Genomic DNA, 22921 nt, shown 5'->3' on the forward strand with positions numbered 1-22921 from the left:
GGGGGGGGGGGGGGGGGGGGGGGGGGGGGGGGGGGGGGGGGGGGGGGGGGGGGGGGGGGGGGGGGGGGGGGGGGGGGGGGGGGGGGGGGGGGGGGGGACATGCTCACTTGATTCTCCTGCTCCACGTTTCCTCCGACGTTCTACTTCCATCTGGTTCTTTTCCCCCTCACCTCCTCACTTGTCTCCTACAGCAATTCCTTCCCCAATCCCCCGTGATCTCCATGATTCCAGCTGTAGACCACACCCCTGGGCCTTGCTTTCTCCCAGCATCGCTCACAGCACACAAGGGATACTGAAGTCACGCAGGTCACGCACTAGGGAGACGGGGAGGCTGCCCAATGCCCTGCTCAGCAATCTGCTGAGAGGTGAGTAGCAGACATACCTGTGAACAGGCCACCCACCATGTCACTTCTCTCCTAGGTCCACTGGCCAGCCCCAGCCACCATCACAAGCTCTGGCGTCAACCACTAGCTCATTCCAAAGTGTGGAACGTTGAACTTGTCCCAAGTCAGGGAAGACTTTTCATTTTTCTCACTGCCCGCTGTGGCCCGTATCTTTGCATTTTCTAACGCTCGTCCATCTCCCCATTCACACGACAGTGCTGTGAGGCGCCATGAGAGAAGAACAAGGGAGACCTGCCCCCCATAGGACCCCACGCTTAATTCTTAGAGCAACTCATGAGTCAAGCATTTTAACTCCACTGCGCAGATGGGAACCAAAGCCCAGAAAGCCGCACAGTGAGGAAGTGGGACAGAGGTTGGGTGGTGTCTGTCTGGAACACCACCCTCCTGCCCCATGGACAGAAAGAAGGGTTAAGAAAATGTCCTCAGACTCTGTGCCCAGGGGTCCCAAGGAAGCCACTCTTCTGGTTGTGGAGGGAGAGGCAGAGGCAGACCACCCACCCCCATGCTCTCGGCAGATATGTTGGCAGAGACCCTGTCAGGGGTCCCTCATCCCCAGATGAGCTCTCAGAGGTGACCAGCCCACCTGCCCGTACCCAACCTGCTCCTCCACATCAAGGTCACCAAGTTCACCTTGTGTCATGTTCTAGGAGAAAAATGGGCTTCCCCTCAGCCCATCAAGGGCGACAAGCCTCCTCCCCCAATGGCACACAGTGGGAGAGGGAAGGGCTTTGAGTCAAGCTGATCTGAATTCTCAGCCCAGCTCTGTTTCTTTTCATCTGAGGGACCATGAGCAAATCCCAAAATTCCCATGGGCTCCAGGGCTCTGCCATAGCCCTTCCTTTCCAGATTAGGTGAGTTAATGGGTCTGAACAAGGCGAACTTGATAAATAAACGCAAGTTCCATCCCTCCCTCTGTTCCACATCCCCCGCGTCTTCACACCCACCCCAGAGTTCAGCAATGTTGAAACAAGAGTCAGGAGGCTGTGGCCCCAGGTCACCTGCCAGCCATGTACTTCGCACCAGGAAGCTCACCTGCACACTGGGGCAATGGTAGATGGATTACAAACTGGTCCCAACCCTCCACTCCTTACTTTATCTACTGCCTTTGCAATGGGACTTTGTGGCTGCCCGCTCAGGAGGAGTCTGGCATCCAGAGGTGGAGTCTTCTTCCTGGGCCAAGCACTTGGATTGGTTCTTGGGGAACTCTGCTGCTGCCATTGGACAGGTGAAGGCTAGCAAGCAGTTTCCCGTCACCCCAGCTTACAGCTGGCCAGCTGCCATCCCCTTCAGCCAGCCCTGCTGAGACCCACCGAGCCCAGCCCAGGTGTGCTAACCAGGAGACTCAACAAGGAATGGCACATGCTCACTGTTTCATGACACTGAGCTCCACGATGGCTTGTTATGCTGCACTGGCTAATGGATGCATAGGACTTCTCTCCAAGCAGACTGGTAGCTCAGGCACAGATGGCAAGGGACCCAGCTGCAGAGGTCAGCACCAGACGTGGGTTGCACAGCACAGCTTCTCCAGGATGGATTCATGCCCATTTGGATAATCTCAGCTCACCTCTGCCTTTCAGAACATCCTCTCCACACCTTCCTATGGCTTCCCCATGGGCTCTCCATCCAGCCCTCAGTCAGCAAAAGGCTGACTCATCACCTCAGGGGAGCCCCCCAAGCTGAACGCCCTTGGGGATCTGGGGAGCAGAAAGGGTAACTGACTGACTTCAGCTGCTGCAGGCTGTTTCCCTTCGCTGATGCCTATTTCTCATGCTGCTGCCTCCCTAGCCAAAGGGTCTACCTGCTAATTAGCCACAGAGACTACCCTGGGGAGGAGCTGACACTTTGCTCATCTATTTAATGACCCACAAAGGAAGAAAAGAACACCAGGTGTCTTCAGGCTCAAGCTTCAGGCACGTGCTCCCTCTCTCCGATCCCAGGAGCGAGCAGACAGGCCTCCCAGACAGTCCTAGTAAGGCCTTCTGCACCCCTGAGCACCGGGAATGGGGTGGCACAATTCAAGATGTAATTCGGAATAGAAACCCTCAACCAGAAAATAAACTCCAGAAAGTGCAGCGGCGCTCAGGCATTTTCCCCTGATGACTGCTCGGATGCTCCTGTGAAATATCAAAAATCAAACATTAAATTCTTTCAAAACAATGTTTTACTTGGGTGCCCTGCTTGGCTGGAGCATTAATAACATGTCTAGTCTGCCAGGTGGGCAATCGAGATTCTAGAAAACGTCTGTGTGGGGCAGAAGCCGTGCTCCAGGGATCCCACCCTTCACTGGCCTGTCAGCCGTCATGCACAGGCCCTGAAAAGGTGACTAATGAAGATGAACAAGCCCCAGTTCCAGCCCTAAACACTCCCAGGTCATATAGGGAGGGAGATGCAATGGGAATAACAGCTGGCGGGGGCTGGGCCAGCTTGTTCAGGATGCCGTAGGCCCTGCGGGATTTGATGGTGCTGTCACAGAGAGGGGACAGCAGGCTGGGACGACAGAGGCTGGCAAGACCAGTGCTGGTCGGAGCCCTGGGAGGGAGCTCATGACAGCTTTCCCTGCATGCATGGGGTTTGGAAGGGTGAGCAGGAAGGTGGGGACAGAGAAGGAAGGGGATGGCAGCCCTGTGGAGTCTTGGACAGGCCCTAACAGGACAGCTCCCTATCCCCTTCCCTGTCTCAGCCCAGTCCTGAGTTCTGGCTGCTTCCCACAGCTGCTGAGCTCCAACCCACCAGAAGAAACTCTAGAAAATGTCTCTTCCTCATGATCTTATTTCTAAGAATTTCTGAGGGAAAAAATGGATTTCTCAGACTCAAAACACTTTTGCTAAAGTACTAAGGCTTTAAAATCCATAAACAGTAGAACATAATTAAATGCAAATGTGAGGCCATATTTTAAAATTAATCTTCTATAATTAATTAATAATTTGAAATATTCTGGTAAATGACACTTAAATGGCACAGAATTATCCAAGCTCCGAGTGATAAAGTCATCTGCTAAAGATTTACCATGTTGAAGTGAGAAATATTTGCATATATCATGTGGGACAACAGAACATTGTGATTACTTAATTTACCTTTGCTATAAATGTATTTAAAAGCACAGTCTTTATGCTCAAATTGCAGGAGATTCACTCACTGCAGCAAACACTGAGAAGCAATTGATTTGAAGCCAGGAGTTACCCCAGGCTGTGCTTCTATGAAGGATTGAATTGGCCTCCAGCCACGCTCCATGACTGGGAGACCCATATCGGGGGCAGGAGGATGTTGGGAATGGCCCCTTTGGCCTTTGTTCTGTCACCCTCTACTCCACCCAGCCTGAGAAAAAGGTGGCATCCTCCCTCAGAGCAACGGGAAGCTGTGCTACCAACCAGCTGTTCTCCGGGCAGCTCTCTCTCCCATTCCTCCTGCTACAGAAGGAGATGGCTGGCATCCATCTAGCTGCAGACATAAATGCCACCTGCTGCAACTGTCACTCAGCAACTGCCATCTCTCTCCCAAAGACGTAATGCCTTCCCCAGACCACTCTGCCACCCAAAATGCAGACATCCTGGTTGATGTGTGTGTGTGTGTGTGTTTACATAGGGGTCTGCACAGGTGTGTGTGTCTGTGTAAGTGTGTGTCAGTTCCTGCTGGGCTGTGCTAGCCTGAGGGTCTGGTTGTACCAGTGTATGTGGCTGTTTAGTTTATAACTGGATCAGCCTGTGTCTGTGTGTGTGCATGTGTGTGCAAAGGCGTGTGCACACATGTGTCCCCAGTCCCCCACACCTGCCTGCACTGCAGCTCACCACCAACCCTCCCCCCACACACTCATCTCTCTGCACCCTGAGCCCCACTGCCATGTGCCACAGCTGGGTCCAGGAGAGTCTCACCTGTAGGAGCAGCCCAGGCCCAGTTCCCTGACCCGCCCAGGCCCAAAGCAGGGTCCTTAGGTAACCTTAAGCCTTCCCGATAGCGGGAGTTTTAAGACCAAAGCCCTTGCTGATAGGCTGGCCTAGGACTTGCTGACCAGCAAAAAAAGGCCACCGAGGTGCACACACAAGAAGACCCAGCGTCAGGCCCTTCCTATCGGGTTCCCATTGGCCAGCCGCTGTGCAACAGGCCTTGCATTGCCCTCAAAGATAAAATGGTAACCACTGCCCAGGCCCTGGCCCTCGGGGCTCACACTCAGGTTGCCCGGCCCCTGCAGGGCACACAGATGGACGGTGCCTGGGCCGGGCTGCCGGTCTCCTCATGAACTCTGAGCAAGAGCAGTACTCTTCTCCATGAAGTACACAAATGGCTTAAAATCGTTTAATTTTCTACTCTTTCCAGTGAGACAAAAGAGATGGGAAAGAGAAGAGAAGTAGAGAAGAAACAAAGGAAGAGGGAGCCTGTGTACAGCTGGAGTTGGAGGCGCGGAAACAATAAGCGAGAGGGGACAGAAGGAAGTCCTGCAATCCCCAGGACGTCCACACACACCCAGAGTGGCTTCGATGGACGGCAGCCCCGGGAACAGCCCCTTCGCTGGCCGCTGGAATGGCCATGGTGTGTGGCCACAATCTCCGATGTCACGGCTGGTCTCAGGGAGGAGGCTCTGGCCCTGCGTTTCCACCCAGGACTCGATATGGTTCCTGATCCACAGGAGATACCAATCGGTACTTGCTGGGTGGGTGGCTGGACAGATTGATGGATGAACGGACAGATGAACAAACGGATATATGGACAGACAGATGAATGAAATCCCCTCCAGGAAGTTGAAATGAAGCCCAGGGCCAAAATCGACTATGGTCTGGGGGTCTCCCCATCAAACCTGACCTAGAAAAGAACAAGAACAGTAAGACGTTTAAACCGTGGGCCATTAACCTCTAACACCCTGAAAAGAACACCAAGAAAAACCCGGGCCTGAGGGTGACATTCCCAGCCCAGGCAAAAGATCCCCAGCCTCACTGCAGCCACTCCCCAAACTGCACGCTCACTGCTGCAACCGCACGACACACAAGGCCCTGAGTACACTGGAGGTCTGCTGACCTCCTCCCCTACCCCTCCTTGTCCATGAGGTCAGTGCCAGTTTGTTCCTATAGTCCAAGCCCCAATGTTACCTACTCCAGGAAGCCTCCCTGGACCCTCTGTCCACCCCCATCTCTCCCTGGCCAGAGGGCATTGCATTAAGGGTGGTCCTTAACGCTCTCACAAGACCCAGTCCACACCTCTGCCATTATAGGTAAAGGGGTCTGTTCACACGTCTGTCCTCCCCAGAGCTGGGAACCCTGTAAGAGCAGGGACAACAGCCTCAGTGCCCAGCACGGAACTTGGCACAGGCCTGGACTCACTAAATGCTGGAGAAGTGACAGAGGAACCGTGAGCAGAAGGGAAGATGCTCCAGTAGCCTTTGGTGGAATTCCCGAGCAAGGCCTCTGCCCTCGGCCTCTCTCAGCAGCTGCTGCCTTGGTCACAGCAGGGATTCTGTGGCCCTGGGGTGGGGAGAGGAGAGCCACTCCCCACCTTCCCCAGAGGTGAGTCAGCTGACGGGCTTGCATGAGGAAAACATCGTAAGTGGTTGTCACTGCCCACAGAAGCCCCCACTCAGCAGCTGGTAGCCCAGAGAAGCGCCCAGGCCCAGGCAAAGAGACAATAGGGCAACCCGCTCCCCCATTAGGGTGTGGCTGGACAGCTGTACCCTCACCTGCTAAGTCACGAGCAGCCTTGTTATGAAGGTTATAAACGACAGTGAATGAGCCAGCCTTAGCTAAATGTAAAAAATTCAGACAGATCCGTCTTCCTCCCTCACTCCCATTGGGCCAGGCTTTTCAAGCAGGGAAGGGGAGAAGTTACAGCTGGAAAGGCCACATAGCCCCTATCAACCGTATGTCATCCGTGTCATCCCCGATGACATGGAGCACAATATTGACATATAACCAATGACAGTGGGGACTGAGAGTCCATTTACTTCTCTGTAACAGTGTTTTGGGTGTCATAAAATTCAGGACGTGTTCTGGCAGTGGGTCACCCTTGTGAACATCATCTGTCCTTGTCACAACAAAGAGGGCATTGGGTCAGTCTGCTCAAGAAGCCCAAGCAAGCCTTCCAGGTAGCGATGAAGGCTTAGTGAGGGACAGCATTCCCAGGTGTCTCCTAGGGGACCTGCTGGGCTAGCCAGTCGGACAGGACATGTTCCCCTCCAGAGTCCAGATTCCTTCCCCTGCCACTCTTAGTAGATACACTAAAATCCTTAGGGCATAAGCAACCTAAAAACCTCTGCCAGGCCCGGCCAGACACAGACAAACCAAATCTTCCCCCAGGAAACCAGCAGGGCCATATTTTATCCACTCCAGGGAGTGCAGTGTATGTGTTTTCCGTAGTTATCACAGCACAGAAGACAGGGGCTCTGGCGTGGGTCAGGCCTGAACTTGAATCCTGTTCAGTCCCTTAGTGGCTGTGTGGTCGTAAGCGAGTCATTTCACTTCTTTAGCTTTTCAGTTTCCTCATCTGCAAAGCGTGAGGACTGGAGAACGCACATGAAGAGCAGGCCCACGGTGGGCAGCCAGGAAACGATGGCTTCCTCCCCTCCTAGCAGCAGGGGCATGGACCACAGACCAGCCCTCTCACCCACTGGAGCTGCAGGCAACGGTGGGGCTGGCTGGCCCCATGCCCCACGCCCAAAGTCCAGATGCTGTTCTTCCCCTCGGTCCCCCGCCACCACTCCCAGGTGCTTGTCACTCTTGCCTCACATTAGGCAGGGGCACTTTGGGAGCATCCCGAGCCCCGAAGCACCTGCAATGCAAAGACCTTGCAAACGCCTGAGAGATTGGAAAGGCAACAGTCCACAGCTGAGCTGAGCGTGTCCAACACTGCAGGAGTCTGTGTAATTAACCACTTGGAAATATCATCTTTAGGCCAATCTTGGTTCTGTGTTAAATCCTTGCATGGCCTAGAAACAGAAAGGGGCTGAATTCATGTGGAAGGGAAAGGCATGGAGGTGCGCCATGAGATGTAGACAGATGCTTCTGACAAGCTGCGTGCCAAATGCTTTATCACAGCTGCCATCTCCTCCACCCTATTACACAGATGAAGAAACTGAGGCTAAGAAGGGGAGGCAATGTGCCCAAGGTCACATACATAGTAAGCGAGGGAGCTGGGACTTGCTCCCAAATCCGTTTAACGGCAAGGCCAACGTTCTTTCCACTCCAAAGCTTTGGGGCAGAGCACGGCAGGAGGAAAGGAAGCAAGAAGAGGAGGCAAGGGGTTGGCGAGAAGAGAGAAGGAAAGAGGCTGGTGACGGGATTAGCCGGCACCATCGCCAGCGCAGACTCCAGCCGGAGAAATGCAGCGAGGAGAAAAGCTATCCCGTGTGCACACCTCTGCAAATACACCACCAGGAACGTCCGGAGAAAAGCCAGACTCATCAGCGCTGCTAATCCTAGGCTGCCCCGTTACTGGGCTGAATCACTTCACCTGGGGACACGCGTTCTAGTGAAAACGCCGAGGGCCAACAGGACGTTGCAGCCTGGCTGACCACCCGCATGATCCAGGCCTGATTAGCTGTGAGCGTCAGGGCTGCCGGCCAATCACACCACATTAAGCGTTCCGAATTTTATGCTCACTAGCAGTGAGCTTCATGCTGGCTCCTGATGCATGAGGTAGCATTTTGAGTAAAAATTAATCAGAGGAGAAAGCAGAACAAGCAAAGTACATCAAATGGAATGAGTCTAATTCCACCTTTCACTTTCAATCAGAGAGGGACAAGGGGTCTGGGGTGGTGTGAAGAAACTGCAGGGAGCCCTGGGCCACCCCTGCTCCCAGGCACAGCATACCCCCAGCACGCCCCCAAAAAACCAACACAGGCTGGGGAGGAACCTTCAACCCCTGCTTGTCATCTCTCTGCCATTAGACTGCTGGGGCCAGCACCCATCAGCCAGCGCATAGAGTATTCCTAGATGGTCTGATCTCAGATTAATGGATTCTTTGTTAAATTGGTGGGCCCTGTCTTCATTAGAAGGTCCTAACCCTTAATACGGATGTTTTTTAAAAGAAACACACACTGATTAGCCCACACAAGAAAAAAATAAGCACACACAACATATCGTTTGACGACAGGCAACAGACACCTCCTCCAGGTGCTAACAAATCCCAAGGCAGACCTGCCCTCCTCTGCAGAGAGCTGGAAATTTATCATATCCCTAGAGGCTTACTCCTGTTAACAAATGAGGAAAAGTTAAAGTTAAAAAAAAAAATTGGCCTGAGTTTTGCCTCAGAAATCTCCAGCAGTGACTTGTAAACAGGCTTCCCCCTGCCATCCCATAGCCTCTCAGAGTCTGGGCAGCCTTGGGTCACCTGTCACAGACCCATCAGGAGCTAAGTCATGCTTGGGGTCTCCCCCTGCATCGCCGTGAGCTGTAGGCTGAGGATCCATGGGTCCCCAGGTCCATGCTCGAGAGGACTGTGCCCTGTAGCCCCCAAGTCATCCCTCGTGGAGCCCCGGGCCCAGGCTCCTGCGGCCTCAGGCCCGACGACCTACCTCGTTGATGAAGGAGTGGGCTCCGAGCGGGCTGAGCAGCAGGATGGCGCGGCGCAGCGTGTCCCGGTAGCGGTTCAGCTCCTCCGTCTTCATAGTGGTGAAGAGGCTGGTGAACACGTGGCTAATATTCTTGTCCACCTTTTGTAAAGAGACGTCAAGGCCCAGCCGCGAGGCCTGGTCCAGAAAGCTTTGGAGCCCACGGATATCTGAGAAATGGAGGAAGAGGAGGAGGAGAGGATCGTCTATAAGTGGGAAGGGACCTTGCAGGGCGCCTAACCCTAACGCCCCCCACCCACGCAGACCACCACCAGAAACGAGGATCCCAGCCTGCCTCATGTTCCGGTGAATGGAGGCTGCAAGATAACAGCTCAGTCCCAATGTCCTCACCTCATGCAGCCCCAAGAAGACTGTCTCCCACCATGGGCGGCCCTTTTGCCACCTAACAAGTCCTGCAGACAGAAATCACCCTGCATGAGGAGCTCTCCTTCCCTCCCTCCGTGGGCCCCGTCCTGGCAGCTCTGTCATCCAGGCTATGTGCACTGGCGGGCGCTGGCCCAGCCTCAGGACATGCCCAGTTCCAGCCCTTGGTGCCTGCCCCGATCCTGTGGCTGAACAGCCCATACCATAGCACCCCAGCCCCGAGGCTGAGGATGCTGCCTTGCTTCAGGGACCTGATTTTCCTGGATAAAACATTCTTTTCCACTCTTTTTTCAGCTGGGGTGACTCTCACCCCAAGTGCAATCAGAAGCTCACATCCTGACTGGTTCAGGGATGAGCAGATGGCCTGAGGGGGTCCACTGGGCCTCCATCCGCATTTTCGTGGAGCACCTGGGAGAGAGGCCTGCTGGATCAAATTACCAGGAGGTGAGAGTCCAGAAGGGAGCCCAGAGCCCAGCCGTGTTGCATATTGGTACAAACCTATCCTCATGAGGGCTGGGGGTTGCTGAAATTTTTTTATCAGGGCCCAAATCAATCTTGGCAGCACCCCTGTCCAAGCCATCTGGCTTCCCCAGAGGGAGACTTGCCCAAGAATGGAACAAACACAGAGGCAAGGTCTGAGAGTGACAGTCCTGATGATGTCATCCAAGCCTCTGGGTCATCTGTGTCTGAAGCCTGTTTCTCCTGGACTTTTCAATTCTGTGAGCCAAGGGATTCTCTTTCCTGCCTAACGTAGGTTTCTGTCACCTGCCATCCAAAGTCCCTACCCATAGGCCAATTTTCAAAGCCCAGGCTCATCCTTGCATTCCTCCTCCCAAAAGCAAGCCCCGCACCTGAGTCACACCCTCCAAAGGACACTCCAGCTCTGCCCAAATCCCACAAGCTGCACTCTCCCCATGCCCTGGGCTTCCCATGGGTACACCCTGGTCCTTCCAGTTACCGGGTATCAAAATCAGAGTGAACAGTGTTAATGCAACCAGATTTTGTTCCCAACCAGTTCCTCTCCAAATTTTCTCTTTGTGCCATTCCACAAACCTCTTGAGCTCCACACACACCAGGCACCATGTGTGCTGCTACAGGGGTCCCTGGGCTGGGGCGCCTTCTTGCCAGGAGCATAGCCTCAGCCGTAAGTCTAGACCCAGCTGGACTGTGACAGCAGCCGTCATGGAGAACCAAACACAGCACCAGGGAGGAGGGCAGAGCACCACAGCAGTCGTGATTGGGGCACTGGGGCCTGTGCACAGGACCCCTGCTCCCTACCACAGGGGTAATCCCTGGACTGGGGCCTCAGCTCCTGCCATGGACTCCGACACTTAGGTTTTAATATAATTACTTAAACACTCAGGCAAATCACCCATCGCCTTTGAGTCTGAGGGGCTCATCTGTAAACTGGGGATGAAAATTACCAACTACCATTTTCATGGGATTCTAAGAAACTAGAGTTCCTGTGGGGACCACCTGCTGTGTCTCAGGAGCCTGTGCCTGGGAGGCCTGGGGAGCCAACCTCCTGATGGCCCATAGGACGGTATGGCAGTGCCCAGATGAGAACCTGAGAGCCCTTCCAGAGGGGGCACACGTATGGCTGACATTCAAGCTGGTGGCACCTGGGTTCCAGTCCAGCAGTGACCTCAGCCTGCCCCTCGTCCATTGGCAGCCTGGTTCCTGGGGCATAGCTATGCACCCAAACCCACTTGCCCAGCAACACACACGTGTTTCTCTGCCCACTGAGTCGGATGGGAAGGAGGTGCCAGGTAGCAGGAAGGACCCTCCTCACCTAGCCCCAGGGCTGGGACAGGTGGCCTGCACAGGGCTCCTCAAAAGTAAGGAAAGGTGACCAACTGAGGACCACACAGTGCCTCACACCCACCCCAGCACACAAGGCCTCCAACTCACAGGCTCTGGGCTGTCAACACCCATCAGTTTCCCAGAGAGAATGTTCCATCCCCATTGGTCTGCCTCAGGATTCTGGAAATCTGTAGCCCAAAGCCTCTTGAAAGAAAAATTGAAGAGGTTAAAGAACCTCTTCTAAACCAGTCAGAGGGTGTGGCAGGTGAATGTGCAGGGAGAGGAGACCCCCAACTAGAAATCCTCAGCGCTGTGTCAGCCCCAGGCCCTCCCTCTCCTGAGCACAGCACAGGTCACACCTGCCCATCGTGAGCTGTCAAAGTCTCAGCACCAAACAGCCACCCAGGCTAAAACCAGCAGTAGGTTGCAGGCCTGGGCCTGCCCAACTTTCCACGGGTGCCAAGGAGGGTCTCCCCTGGATCTGGACTGTCCAATAACATAGCCACTAGCCCCATGTGGCTATTTAAACTTAACTTCAATTAATCAAAATGAAACAAAATTATACACTCAGTTCCTCAGTCATACTAGCCACGTTTCAAGTACTCAACAGCCATACCTGGCTGGAGGCTACTATGTTGGACAGCGCAGATATAGAGGATATGTGACGGAGCACTGCAGAAAGTGCCATTGCACCGCACTGCCTGGAGAAGCTGCCTTTTAACCAGCGTGGTGCGATGGGCTCTCTATCCCCAGCCTTTTGCTCTGCCATTGTGAAGTCCCCTCCAGCTTTGGCTCTGGGCTCAGCCACATGACCTGCTTTGGCCTATGGGACAGTAGTAAACTTGACGCAGAGAAAGGTTTGAATAGGAGTTTGTGCATTTCCATTTCCACTCTTGAACCCTGCCACCAGCATGAGAACACCCTGGGGCTAGCCTGCTGGAGGGATGCAGAGACACTGAGAAGAATCAGGCTGGCCCCAGGCAGCCACCCCAGCCACCTGCCGGAACTCAGACACAGGAGTGAGCCGAGGGCAAAACTGTCTGGTTGACCTACAGACTCATAAAAAAATAATGAAAGACTGCTGTTCTAAGCCACAGTTTGGGGATGGTTTGTTTCCCAACAACTGAGTGGTAGATCAAGGTCACTGGATGCATTATATCAATACAGCTGATGAAAAAGTAAGGAAAGAGCAAGGCTTGTACCTTGAGAAGTCACCTCACCACAGTTTGCGCATGGCATTACACACAGAGGGCTGAGTGTGAGCCAGCCCTGAGGCCAGGCCATGTGCCCACAGGCAGATTCTGCAGCCCTGTCCCTTCCTCAGGACACCAATAGTCCTCACTGCCCAGTGGCCTTGGTGTGACCTAGAACTGAGCACAGCCGAAGGGACAGGCATGAAGGTGAGATCCTGAGGCCCCCCATCTACCAGCTCCCACTTCTCTTCCAGCACCTTCTAAGGCTACTACGAGTCTTTAATGTGGCAGAAATTGATGACGTCTGCAGAGAGTGCCTTCTGCACATTTACATGAGGACATGCACCGTGATGGCTCCCATGAGTCTGTGAGTCTGGTGGGGCCACAGGGACCTCACACATAATGTCAGCATGGCCAGTCCTCTCATGCTGGGGGAGAAGTCTCCTTCAGCCCTTTCCCTGAGGTCCCCCTACCTAAAGCCATCTCAACTGCAGGACTGTTTCATTTCCTTAGGGAATAGGAGGTGCATGGACAGGTGGCAACTGCCTTGGGACCCAAAGTACACTGGAGGACATGCACACATGGAGAACACAGCCCTCAGAGCTCCTGCACGCCCTCAGCTGCTACGTTTCTGCTGCTATTGGGGTAGACAGATGGGACTGAGTCATCGGATAGAGTTTAAGCTCCCTGTCAGTATCAGGGGCTGGCTCCTCACACCTGGAATTAGCGATGAGGGCTGAAGGCTGCATTCCCCAGGGACCACAGCCCCTGGCTATGACTGCCTGCTCCCACTTGTCTGAAAAGGTCAGCTCTCAGCCTCTGTTCTCAGAATCTCTTACTCAGCTGCACCTGGGGCGGGCTGGAGGCAGAATACAGTGAAAGGCACAAGATAACTCTGCAGCCCCCCCTCACCTATCCCCCAGGGATGGGGCCAAGGGAGCCCAATTCCCCAACGAAAGCCCTTTTCTCCCTGCAAGAGGCCGAGTTTGCAATGCCACCCACTTCATCGCCTCAAAAATGCCAGCTGCTTGCTGCTGCTCCCCGGGAAGGGAGAGTTCCCCAAGAGGGCAGACCAGGGACAGAGCTGGGGTTGCTCCTGGGGCAGCAGAGTGAGCACCCAGGATTCCCTCTGCCCCCATGGGGTTCTGGACTGAGCCCCAGGCCCTCCCAGTGAGCCTCCTAAGTAGACTGGCTGCCCTGTCTGCCACCCTGGTGGCAGCTGCCCACGCCAGATGCACCTGCCTCTGGGAAGGGAGCTGACTGGGGCCACATCAGGCCTTCCAACAGCCCTGTCCCAGGAAGGGCACAAGAAGGCACATGGCCCCTTGCATTGGCCCCCTACAGGGGCAGGAAGAGGCTCTCAGAAGAGGAATCCTTCTCCCCAAGAAAGGAGGTAGCTCAGGGAGCACAGGCAAGGCCATTCCTATGAGAAATGTGATATGATGACACCCCAAGACAGTCCTCAGGAGCACTTGCCCCTCCCAGCTTCCCTGCACCCTTGTAGGACTCTCAGAGGCCCCGGTCACCCGAATTCTTTCCAATACCCAAACCTAACCAAGTCCTCCTGCTAATGCTCATTGTGATGGTTACTTTTTAGTGTCAACTTGACTGGATTAAGAAATACCTAGAGAACTGGTAAAGCATTGAGTTGGGGTGTGTCTGTGAGGGTGTTTCCAGAGGAGATTAGCATGTGAACCTGAGTGGACTTGGGGGGAAGATCCATCCTCAGTGTGGGCAGCACCATCCAATCTGCTGGAGGCCCAGAGTACAAACCAAAGGAGGAGAATTGGCCAGTGTCTGTCTCTCTCTCTCTGTCTCTCTCTCTCTCTCTCTCTCTCTCTCTCTCTCCCCACCCCCTCCCCACACTCTCCTGCTCCTGGACAACAGAACTCCAGCCTTTGGACTCCAGGACCTACACCACAGGTCCCCCAGATTCTCAGGCCTTCAGACTTGGACTGAGCCATGCTACTGGCATCCCAGGGTCTCTTGCTTGCAGAGACCTGTCGTGGGACTTCTCAGCCTCCATAACTGTGAGCTAATTCCTCTAATAAATCCCTCCCATATATGTGTATCTATATCCTATTGGTTCTGTCCCTCTGGAGAACCCTGAATAATACTCTCATCCATTCCTTCTTTTCTCCAATATTCACTGAGAGCTTTCCCTGTGTTGATCCCTTCCCTGGGAGCTGGGAAACAAAACTGAATGAGCCCACGGCATTGTTACTGTCATGGAACTTACGTCTGAGGAGCTGAGAAGAGGCCACAACAAATAAACAGCAGGTAAACAGATCATTTTCAACAGTGAAAAGAGACCTGGAGAAAACAGATGTTCAGCTGGAAGGGTGTGTGGGGGTGGGAGTGGGAAAAGCTGCCGTGAGGAAGCATCAGTGAGAAGGAGGCAGCTCTAGAAACCTCTCAGTGAAGAGCACTCCAGACAGAAGAAACAGCATATAGAAAGTTCCAGAATGAGGCATCTTTGACACCAAATGAAGAAGGGCCTTACTCATCCTGTGACGGGTTCTGGCATGTGGAGGTGCCAGGGAAGGGAACTAAGGGCCCGTGGGCACCAGGGACCACCAGTGGAGGAGGGGAGGCCACAGGCCCAAGTTCCCGTCCCTCCCCCTCCACAGACCAGCTGCCTAATGCTCGGCACCTCCCAGCCCCTGTCCCTCTACAACTGAGTCTGGCTCCACCCACACCCCTCTGCTCTAAAGCTCCTGCCAAAGTCATCAACAAACGAGGGGTCCTCCTCTGTCTTTGTCGTTCATGGGTTCTCCAGATACCCAGCCTGTGACCACTCTCCTAGAAGCCCTCTCCTCTCTGGGCTTCCAGACACACATAATAGGCCCCTCTGCTCCCCCCAGTTCCCAATCTCCTCCCCTCACACACTCCTGGTCACGTTCCGAGCTAATCCTGGGCTCCCCTGTGCATCGCCTGCCCCTCCTGTACTTAGATCTCCGAGAACAGCTCTGCCAGACACACGGCAACAAAGGCCCACGTCGTAGGCTGGCCGAGGCCACTCAACTTTTCCTCCTAAACGTCTCCTGAGCCCATCTCCCCTCTCCGTTCTCATGTGCGGTTCCTCGGTTCCTCCCTAGACTTCTGCAACAGTCTCCTGCAAGATCCCTGACCCTGGTGTCTGCCCTCCAATGCATTCCCCCAGAATGCATTACAGCCTTCCTGTAAACCTTCAACGAATAACACAAGTTTATTTAAAAGTTGCCAAGAAATTTATATCCTCAAAAGCATAAATCAATTACAAACAAATGAAAAGCCTTCTAGAGACTTTATTATTGCACACAAAATAAACTCCGTACATCTTAGCTTGATACATAAGAGACTCTCTGGCCATAACAGCTTCTTCTATTTTTGCTGTTAGGTTGCCATCACCTAGCTCCACCTCCACCACCACTAAGCATGCACCTGGGGCCAGGAAAAGAAACTCTTTGCCCTTCCCCCATACACACACGCACACACACACACACACACGCACGCACGCACACTCACACACACACACACCCTCCACCTATGCTCCCAGTTTGGATTCACAGAGCCCCACGCCTCCATCAGGACCCAATTCAAACCATTCCTCCCCCTGAGGCCATCTCAGATTTTTGAGTTGGAATCCATGCCTCCCTCAAATTTAATAACATTAAATAATCAATGTTATTAATAAATAATAATATTAGATAATAATATATAGGAAGCAGGAACTAGGTCTTCCTCATTCCTCTACCCAACTGCAAGGCTCAGTGCCTAGAACAGTCAGGAACAGTGTGTGGAATCAAATTGTCCTATAGCAAGAAGCAGCCTGAAGTCCAGCGTGACTTCAGCAGCCACACAAAGCCCTACCAGGCGAGGAACTGAAGTCGGGAAAAGCTTTAGCAAAAATCTAAGGTTATAACTGTGACTCTCTCACCACTCCTTTGAAAAAAATCAGATAGTTACAGGGTATTTTAAATACTTTCTTTCTGAAAAGTAATTGAAATGAAAGAACATATTTCAAATTGCTTCCCCTACTATTTTCAATTTCTGAGAAAGGCCCAAGTATTGAAAGTGCTTACAAAGAATATTTTACCATCTGTAACGTACGCATATATGGATGAAGGCTGCCACCTTGCACTCAGGAGAAGTTCACAGCTAGATGTGTTTGGGGATTATTGGCAAATTTTCCGAACGCCAAGACATAACTTTGATTCTACTGACATTTTTTTTTTTAACCTTTTTTCTTTCTGGGCCCCCAAAGATATGCTTTGCATTTCCTCCCAGATGCAGTTTACCCGCCATTCCTCCCTCCCTCCCTGCTTCCTTCCTTCCATCCTTGCTCCTTTCCTTCCTCGAATATTTCCTGAGCACTGTTCTGGGCCAGGCCCCACGCTGGGCACCAGAGTAGCAGAATTCAGAACTTCACAGCCATGTCCTCAGGGGGCTCTCAGTCCTGAGGGTTATACTGACCCCAAAGCAGGGACAGGCTCCCTTCTGCTGGCCATTTACAGGCCTGCTAGGGGCCAGAATGTGATCCGTTTGCAGACTGCACTTCATGAATAAGTTAATTCGCTGCAATCAATCAATGTAGCTGACTCTATGGGAGTCAGGCAGGGCACCAAGCAGACCAAGGGACTCCGCAAAGGGAGAAGCAGAGAGCACAGGCATGGCACATCCAGCATGGATGCAGCCTCTGGACGCAGGCCTCTCCCCGTCATGGGGTGACAGGGTCCCTCGGAACCCAGGCAGGGGCAGTCTTCAGAGGAGCGGAACAGCAGTGTCCCATCATCCTCAGCAGCACAGGGCCACTGCTCTAGGTCTTCTTGCTGAGAGTCTCATCTCCCCTGTCCTGGTCACAATCCCAGCTGACCAGACAGCAGTCGTGGTGGGGGTACTCCAGAGTGACATCCCATCCCCCACCCAAAAAAGCGCATCCTCTGTATTAACCACATCTTCTACTTTCCGTGTTTTGCTGCTCTTTCATCTGGGCCTTGCTGACCCCGGAGAGCCTGTCTCTGCCAGGGTTAGCCAGTTCCTAGAGATAGTAAACAACTTGCCCCAGAGCACCCCTTTCACACACAGCCAATCCAGGGTCTCCTGTCACACACAAGGCCATGGCACACCAGCCCAAATCACCCCAGGGCCAGGAACCAGACAACTGGGGGCACCGCTATGCTTCGAAGCCCTCTGAAATTATTCAAACTAGCCAGTGCTAAACCTGCTTACACTGCCTCCCTGTTCCTTCCTGCAGATATCACAATCAAGGCTCTAACCACAGTCCTCCCTTGCCCTCCACCTTCTGCATCCCCGTGTGGCCCTGTGGTGTGGCCCTGTGGTGTGGCATGTCCTCTTCTCTTGGGATCTGTGAGTATAATCAACTATCTTTTCAATGATAGTCATCTCCTGATCTGTGACCTTGCCATACCTAAATAATAACAACACCTATGTACATTGCAGCATTACTCACGATAGCCAAGATATGGAATCAACCTATCAATGGACAAATGGATAAAGAAAATGTGGCATGTGTACACAATGGAATATTATTCAGCCTTTAAAAAGAAGAAAATCCTGCCATTTGTAACAACATGGATGAACCAGGAACACATTCTGTTAAGAGAAATAAGCCAGACACAGAAAGACAAATACCACATGATCTCACTTATATGTAAAGTGTAAAAAAGTTGAACTCACAGGAACAGAGAGTAAAATGGTGGTTACCAGAGGCTTGGGGGTGGGAGAATTAGGGAGATGTGGGTCAAAAGACATAACATTTCAGTTAGAAAGAAGGAATAAGTTCAGCCTGCTTGCCAGTCAGGTTAGATCCCCTGCTCCTGTCTTCCTGGTGACATGCAGGGAGGAGGAGGGGCCACAGACGCAGCCTGAAGGCCTGCATACAGAATCCCCCAAGAAAGAGTGTTCATCTTCCAGAAGGGTCACTGGACTCTTCTCTCTATGGAAGAGAACCAAGCATCTCCCCAAGATGGAGAGGACAGATCCCAGCAGCCAGGATGTCCCTATCCATGGTGGTTCCCAAGGACACCAGAGCCTGGGGTGCAGAGCTTAAGGAAGGGTACAGAGAAGCAGCCCCGTTGGCCCCACTCCCCAGGTTGCACAGAATAGGGGCAGGCATGGGTTCAAATCCCATCCTCACTAGCTGGGCAAACTTGAGCAATGACACCTCTGCACCTATTTCTGCACCTGCAAAGCAGAGCTAACCCACCTTCCACACAGGAGCACCAGACCCTTCAGTGAGGTGCATACATTACAGCTGGTGCTGAGCAGAGCCCACATTCAGCAGCTGTCAATCCCTCCAGCCCTCTCATCAGCACCGGGAACATCCCCAAAAGGGCTTCCAAATGAGCCAATCATCTCTCTTGTTCGAGAGGCTCATCAAGAAGGGAGAGGCCATATCCTGACAATAGGATGATACAATAGAAGACTAAAAAGGTCGCTCTCCCTTCTGTGATAATGGAAATTCCGAAGTTGTAAAGTGGCTGAAGGAGAAGGTCTGTCACTGAAAACTCTGAGAAAGGCAACACATTTCTGTCTCTCATAAGGGCCGAAAGTGTCCAGGTGACTTCTGCTGGGACAGGTTTCAGAACCAGCCACAAAGCCATCCAGGGGAACAGGTCTTCTGGATGATTCTTGCAGATGCGTGTACGTGGTGCATCTACACCCATGCCATTTCAGACATAGAAGTCCCTGCATGAGCCATGCCCACACTCCCTGCCCAGGGCCCTGACAATGGGGGCCATGTTCGGTTTCTCACCAGGCTCTATTCCTTCCCATTTGAAAAATAAACATAAGGGAAAAACATTTTAAATAATCAGACTAGAAGATTGAGATTAAAAACAATTTAAAATAAACATCTACTCTGGCACTTTGGAAAAAACATACCACGCTGCATTAAGTGCTTTGAATTAAGTAAATTATACCAAGTAACTAATTTACATAATGATGAAGATTTGCATTTTACACATGTTACAATGAAAATAGGTTTATAAAATAATTCTTCGCCAACTTCTGTTCCAAGTTGGGTTCCAGTATTTGGACAAAATTCGGCAGTGTTTATCTGCTACTGTCTTTTATGTTTCAAATCTCTGGCTCCTTCAATATTTTTTTTTTAATCTTGTGGGTCCCTTATTCCCATTGCAATAAATAGTCCCTTTGATTTGCAATCCCCTTCCATCAACTGAGTGAGCTCATGTTTTTAAAGAATTCATAACATGCTAATGATGTTTAGAATTTTCACAAATAGAGTTTGATGTCCGTCCTTGTCACCTTTCACTTACGAGGTATTTGGTATTAATTTTAGCAGTTCTGCCTCCAAAATTTGTAGGGATGGTTTTCAAAGTCCTGCTGCTTTGGATGCCATGTTCTTGGGATGAGAAATCAGCATGGCATTTCCTGACAGACTTCTTTCCTGCAACGACAGCCCCCTCAGGGCGGGAGCAAGACCCCGGCTGATCGTGCCTAGCAGGTAGCTGGACACGAGACCCTCAAGGACACTGGCCTCCAGCCTGGAGAAGCTTCTTCAGGTCCTTGGTGCCTGCAGGCTGGGAGCCAGTACCGCCCTCTCCCCTAGCTGCTGGATGCTTAGACGGCTTTGTTTCTTTCCTCCCTCCTATGTGGAAGGCTAACCATCCCATTTGACAGGTGAGAAAACCGAAGGCCCGAGACGTTGAGTCCTTCCGCCAACATCAGACAGAAGAACAACCCACATCTGTGCTTTGAGGGAGCTCTGGATGTTTTCCTGGCCTTCTGTCTAATTTTAGTAAGATCCCAAAGCAAATGGAGAGAAGTAATTTCCAGGTGTTTACCCAAAACTGCCACGTTTGAATTTTCAAGGGGCTGCAAAGCCAATGTGTTTGCTTTTTGCTAATGCCGCAGCCAAATGACCTCCCTCCATGGCATGGCAGAACCAATGATGGGATGATCATTACAGCACGCCGTGGTGTGAATGTTTGTGTCCCCCCAAAATATATATGTTGAAATCCTAATCCTGATGGTATTAGGAGGTGGGGTCTTTGGGAAGTAATTAGTTCTGAGGTGCTGCCTCCATGCTGGGATTTGTGCCCTTATAAGAGAGGAAGAGTCCAGATCTTTTTCTCTCCACCATGTGAGGACACAATGAGAAGGCAGCCCTCTGCAAACCAGGATGACAGTGCTCACCACACACCTGATCCAGAACCTTGATCTTGGGCCTCCCAGGCTGCAGAACTGTGAAAAGTAAATGTTTGTTGTCTAAGCCACCCAGCATAAGGCATTCTGTTATAGTAGCCAGAGCTGACTAGTACACAGCACAGGCTTTTTGAGGTCTGACTTTGTGTCAGGCACTGTGCTAAGTAAATTGCATATACTGTTTTATTTAATCCCCATGACACCCTCACATCTTGCCCGAGGTTATCCAACCAGTAAGAGGCAGGACTGGGGTTCAAGCCCAGGGCCTCTGACTCCAGAGCCAGAGCTCTTCGGCCAAAAGCACCTGAGAGGGGCTGGGAAGGAGGCAGTTCTGCAAACCCGGCCCCATGCAGATGCTGAGTGAGGTGCCTGGCACACACACTTCAGACGAGCCTGAGCACCCCTAGGAATCACCGGATTGTGCCCATTTCTCAGAACAGAACCAGATACAACCCCAGATCTGTCCACTGTGAGAGGCTCTGCTCTCTGTGCTATACCAAGGCATGGGACCCCAGCCTCCAACCCCAGGCCTACAGAGTTGCCAACCTAGGCACAGATTGCTCCAGAGAGACCACACAGCACGCTGGTCAAGAGCTGAAGTCTAGCTTTTAAGAACAGCAAGAAGATGAAAATGTGCTGCATGTCATTACCAGCTGTTAATCTGCAATCAGTATTAATAACTGACATTTCACAGTGAAATGCAGCATCTTCATTAGTTCTGTAAAATTAGCAATCTGAGGAAAAGCCCGTGCTGCTAGAAAGAGCAGCCCTGGCTAGGGCGACTTGGAAGCAACCCCGGCTGGATTCTACCTCTGCAGACCTGCCCAAGGCTCTCTGAAGGCAAGTGCACCCACCCAGCAGGCCCTCCTGATCCCCAGGACCAGCAGCAGCCCAAGTATGTGTGGGGCTGTGCTGGTCACTGCCCAGTGACAAGGTTATGGGGCTGGCCCATGTTCACCTCACTCACTCAGGCTTTCTCCAGACCCCTGTCTGATGCCCATCCAGGCCATGCCCCATGGTGGATGCTAGAGAGATGATCACACACTGTCCCCACCTTCAAGGAGCTCAACAGAAAACAGACATGCAAGCGATACTTGCAGACGTGCTAGGAACAGAAGGAAATACATGGGAAGGGTCTGTTTATGCAGGTGGCTCCAGGGGAGTTCAGTCTCAAGAAGCCCTCAGAGAGTGGGGAGTTGGATCTTACAGGACAAAGAGGCGTTTTCTGAAAGGACAAGAGACGAATGAGTACTTCAGACCAAGAGGATGTCAGGACCAAAGGCTTTATGGCACTCGATGGCCCAGCCCATCTGGAGGACCCGGGGATGGTTCTGTTTGGATATGAGGGGCTCAGGCCTCGATGGCATTTCTGGACAGGAAGGGTGTCAGTTTAGCCTGCCGGTCACCTGAGACTAGGGCCTGCATTCCCCAGCCACACAAGCCCACCTCTCCTGCCCACTACAAGTCAAGTCTCTGAGGCAGAGGAAGGATGCTGCCCAACTCTTACGGAGGCTGTTCCAAGGCCTGAGCATGTCTCTTAGGCTCTCTGAGCCTCAGTTACCACCTCTGTATAATGGGAGAGTGAGGTCTTCTAGAGGGACCATTGTAAGGAGCAAATGGGCTGATAGATGTAAAGCAGCTGGGACAGGCCCTGGCATGTTGTGAGGGTTGGGGATGACAGACACCGCCCTCTCCTGGGACACTGCCCCTCTCCCTCCCTTGTCCCACCAGCCCTGGCATAGGAGGTTCTGTCTTCACAGCTTTCCATTGACCTCATGACAAGTGTTCTTTAACTTACATATTTAATTTACGTAATTTACTCGGGTTTAACTTTTCTCTGGAACCTGCCTTTGAAGAGGCAGTGCCAATCAGAGCCAGGAGTGAAGCCACCACAAGGGACCCACAGATGCCACTGCCCCTCACTGGGGCCTCCCGCAGGCCATCTCTGCAGAAGGACCCCACTCTGCCCGAGCTCAAGACACCTCTGACCTGCCTGGGCCAGACGGATGCCAGGCCGGGTGGCACCACTGCCCTGCAGGACCTCATGCAGAGAGGGAGCAGCAGGTGAGCCCAGGATCACCTCTCTCAGCCTGGAGGACATGTGGGCAGCACCGGGCAGAGGCAGTGCCCCTGAGCTGGGGTCAGGCTGCGCTGGAGTCAGACATATCAGGGCAGCATCCCTCAGGGGGCAGCGGGCAGGAAGATGGCGTGCTCTGGGGTGGAAGAAATGGCTTGATTTTGAAAAATCCACTGACAGTTATGGAAGAAGGCAAAGGTCTAGAAGCCGTGGGAAGCCAGGGCTATGGCCAGGCAGGACCCAGTGGAGGCTGGGCATGGGTGGGCAGGAGGACTGGGATGGACAGGAGGCTCCTCTGGCTGCAGAGAAGGAAGGGGAGGAAGGAGCAAGGGACGGTCAACAGGTTATGCCTGCCAGGGCG

At 52.7% G+C, this 22921-nt stretch overlaps 1 protein-coding gene across 1 annotated transcript in view; it reads right to left on the bottom strand.

Moving 5' to 3' along the window:
- Positions 1 to 4680: 4680 nt before the first annotated feature.
- LOC103601509 (glutamate receptor ionotropic, delta-1-like) overlaps positions 4681 to 22921 on the bottom strand; it is a 93765-nt gene continuing 75524 nt past the window's right edge. The window contains exons 5-6 of the mRNA XM_008585931.1: positions 8899 to 9104; positions 4681 to 5014 (exon numbers count right to left, since the gene is read on the bottom strand). Coding sequence (XP_008584153.1) covers positions 4964 to 5014; positions 8899 to 9104 — 257 coding nt within the window. The 3' untranslated portion in view covers positions 4681 to 4963. The remainder of the gene's footprint in view (positions 5015 to 8898; positions 9105 to 22921) is intronic.

Source organism: Galeopterus variegatus, unplaced genomic scaffold (genome assembly GCF_000696425.1).
Source record: "Galeopterus variegatus unplaced genomic scaffold, G_variegatus-3.0.2 Scaffold3764, whole genome shotgun sequence".
NCBI classification, from domain to species: Eukaryota; Metazoa; Chordata; class Mammalia; order Dermoptera; family Cynocephalidae; genus Galeopterus; species Galeopterus variegatus.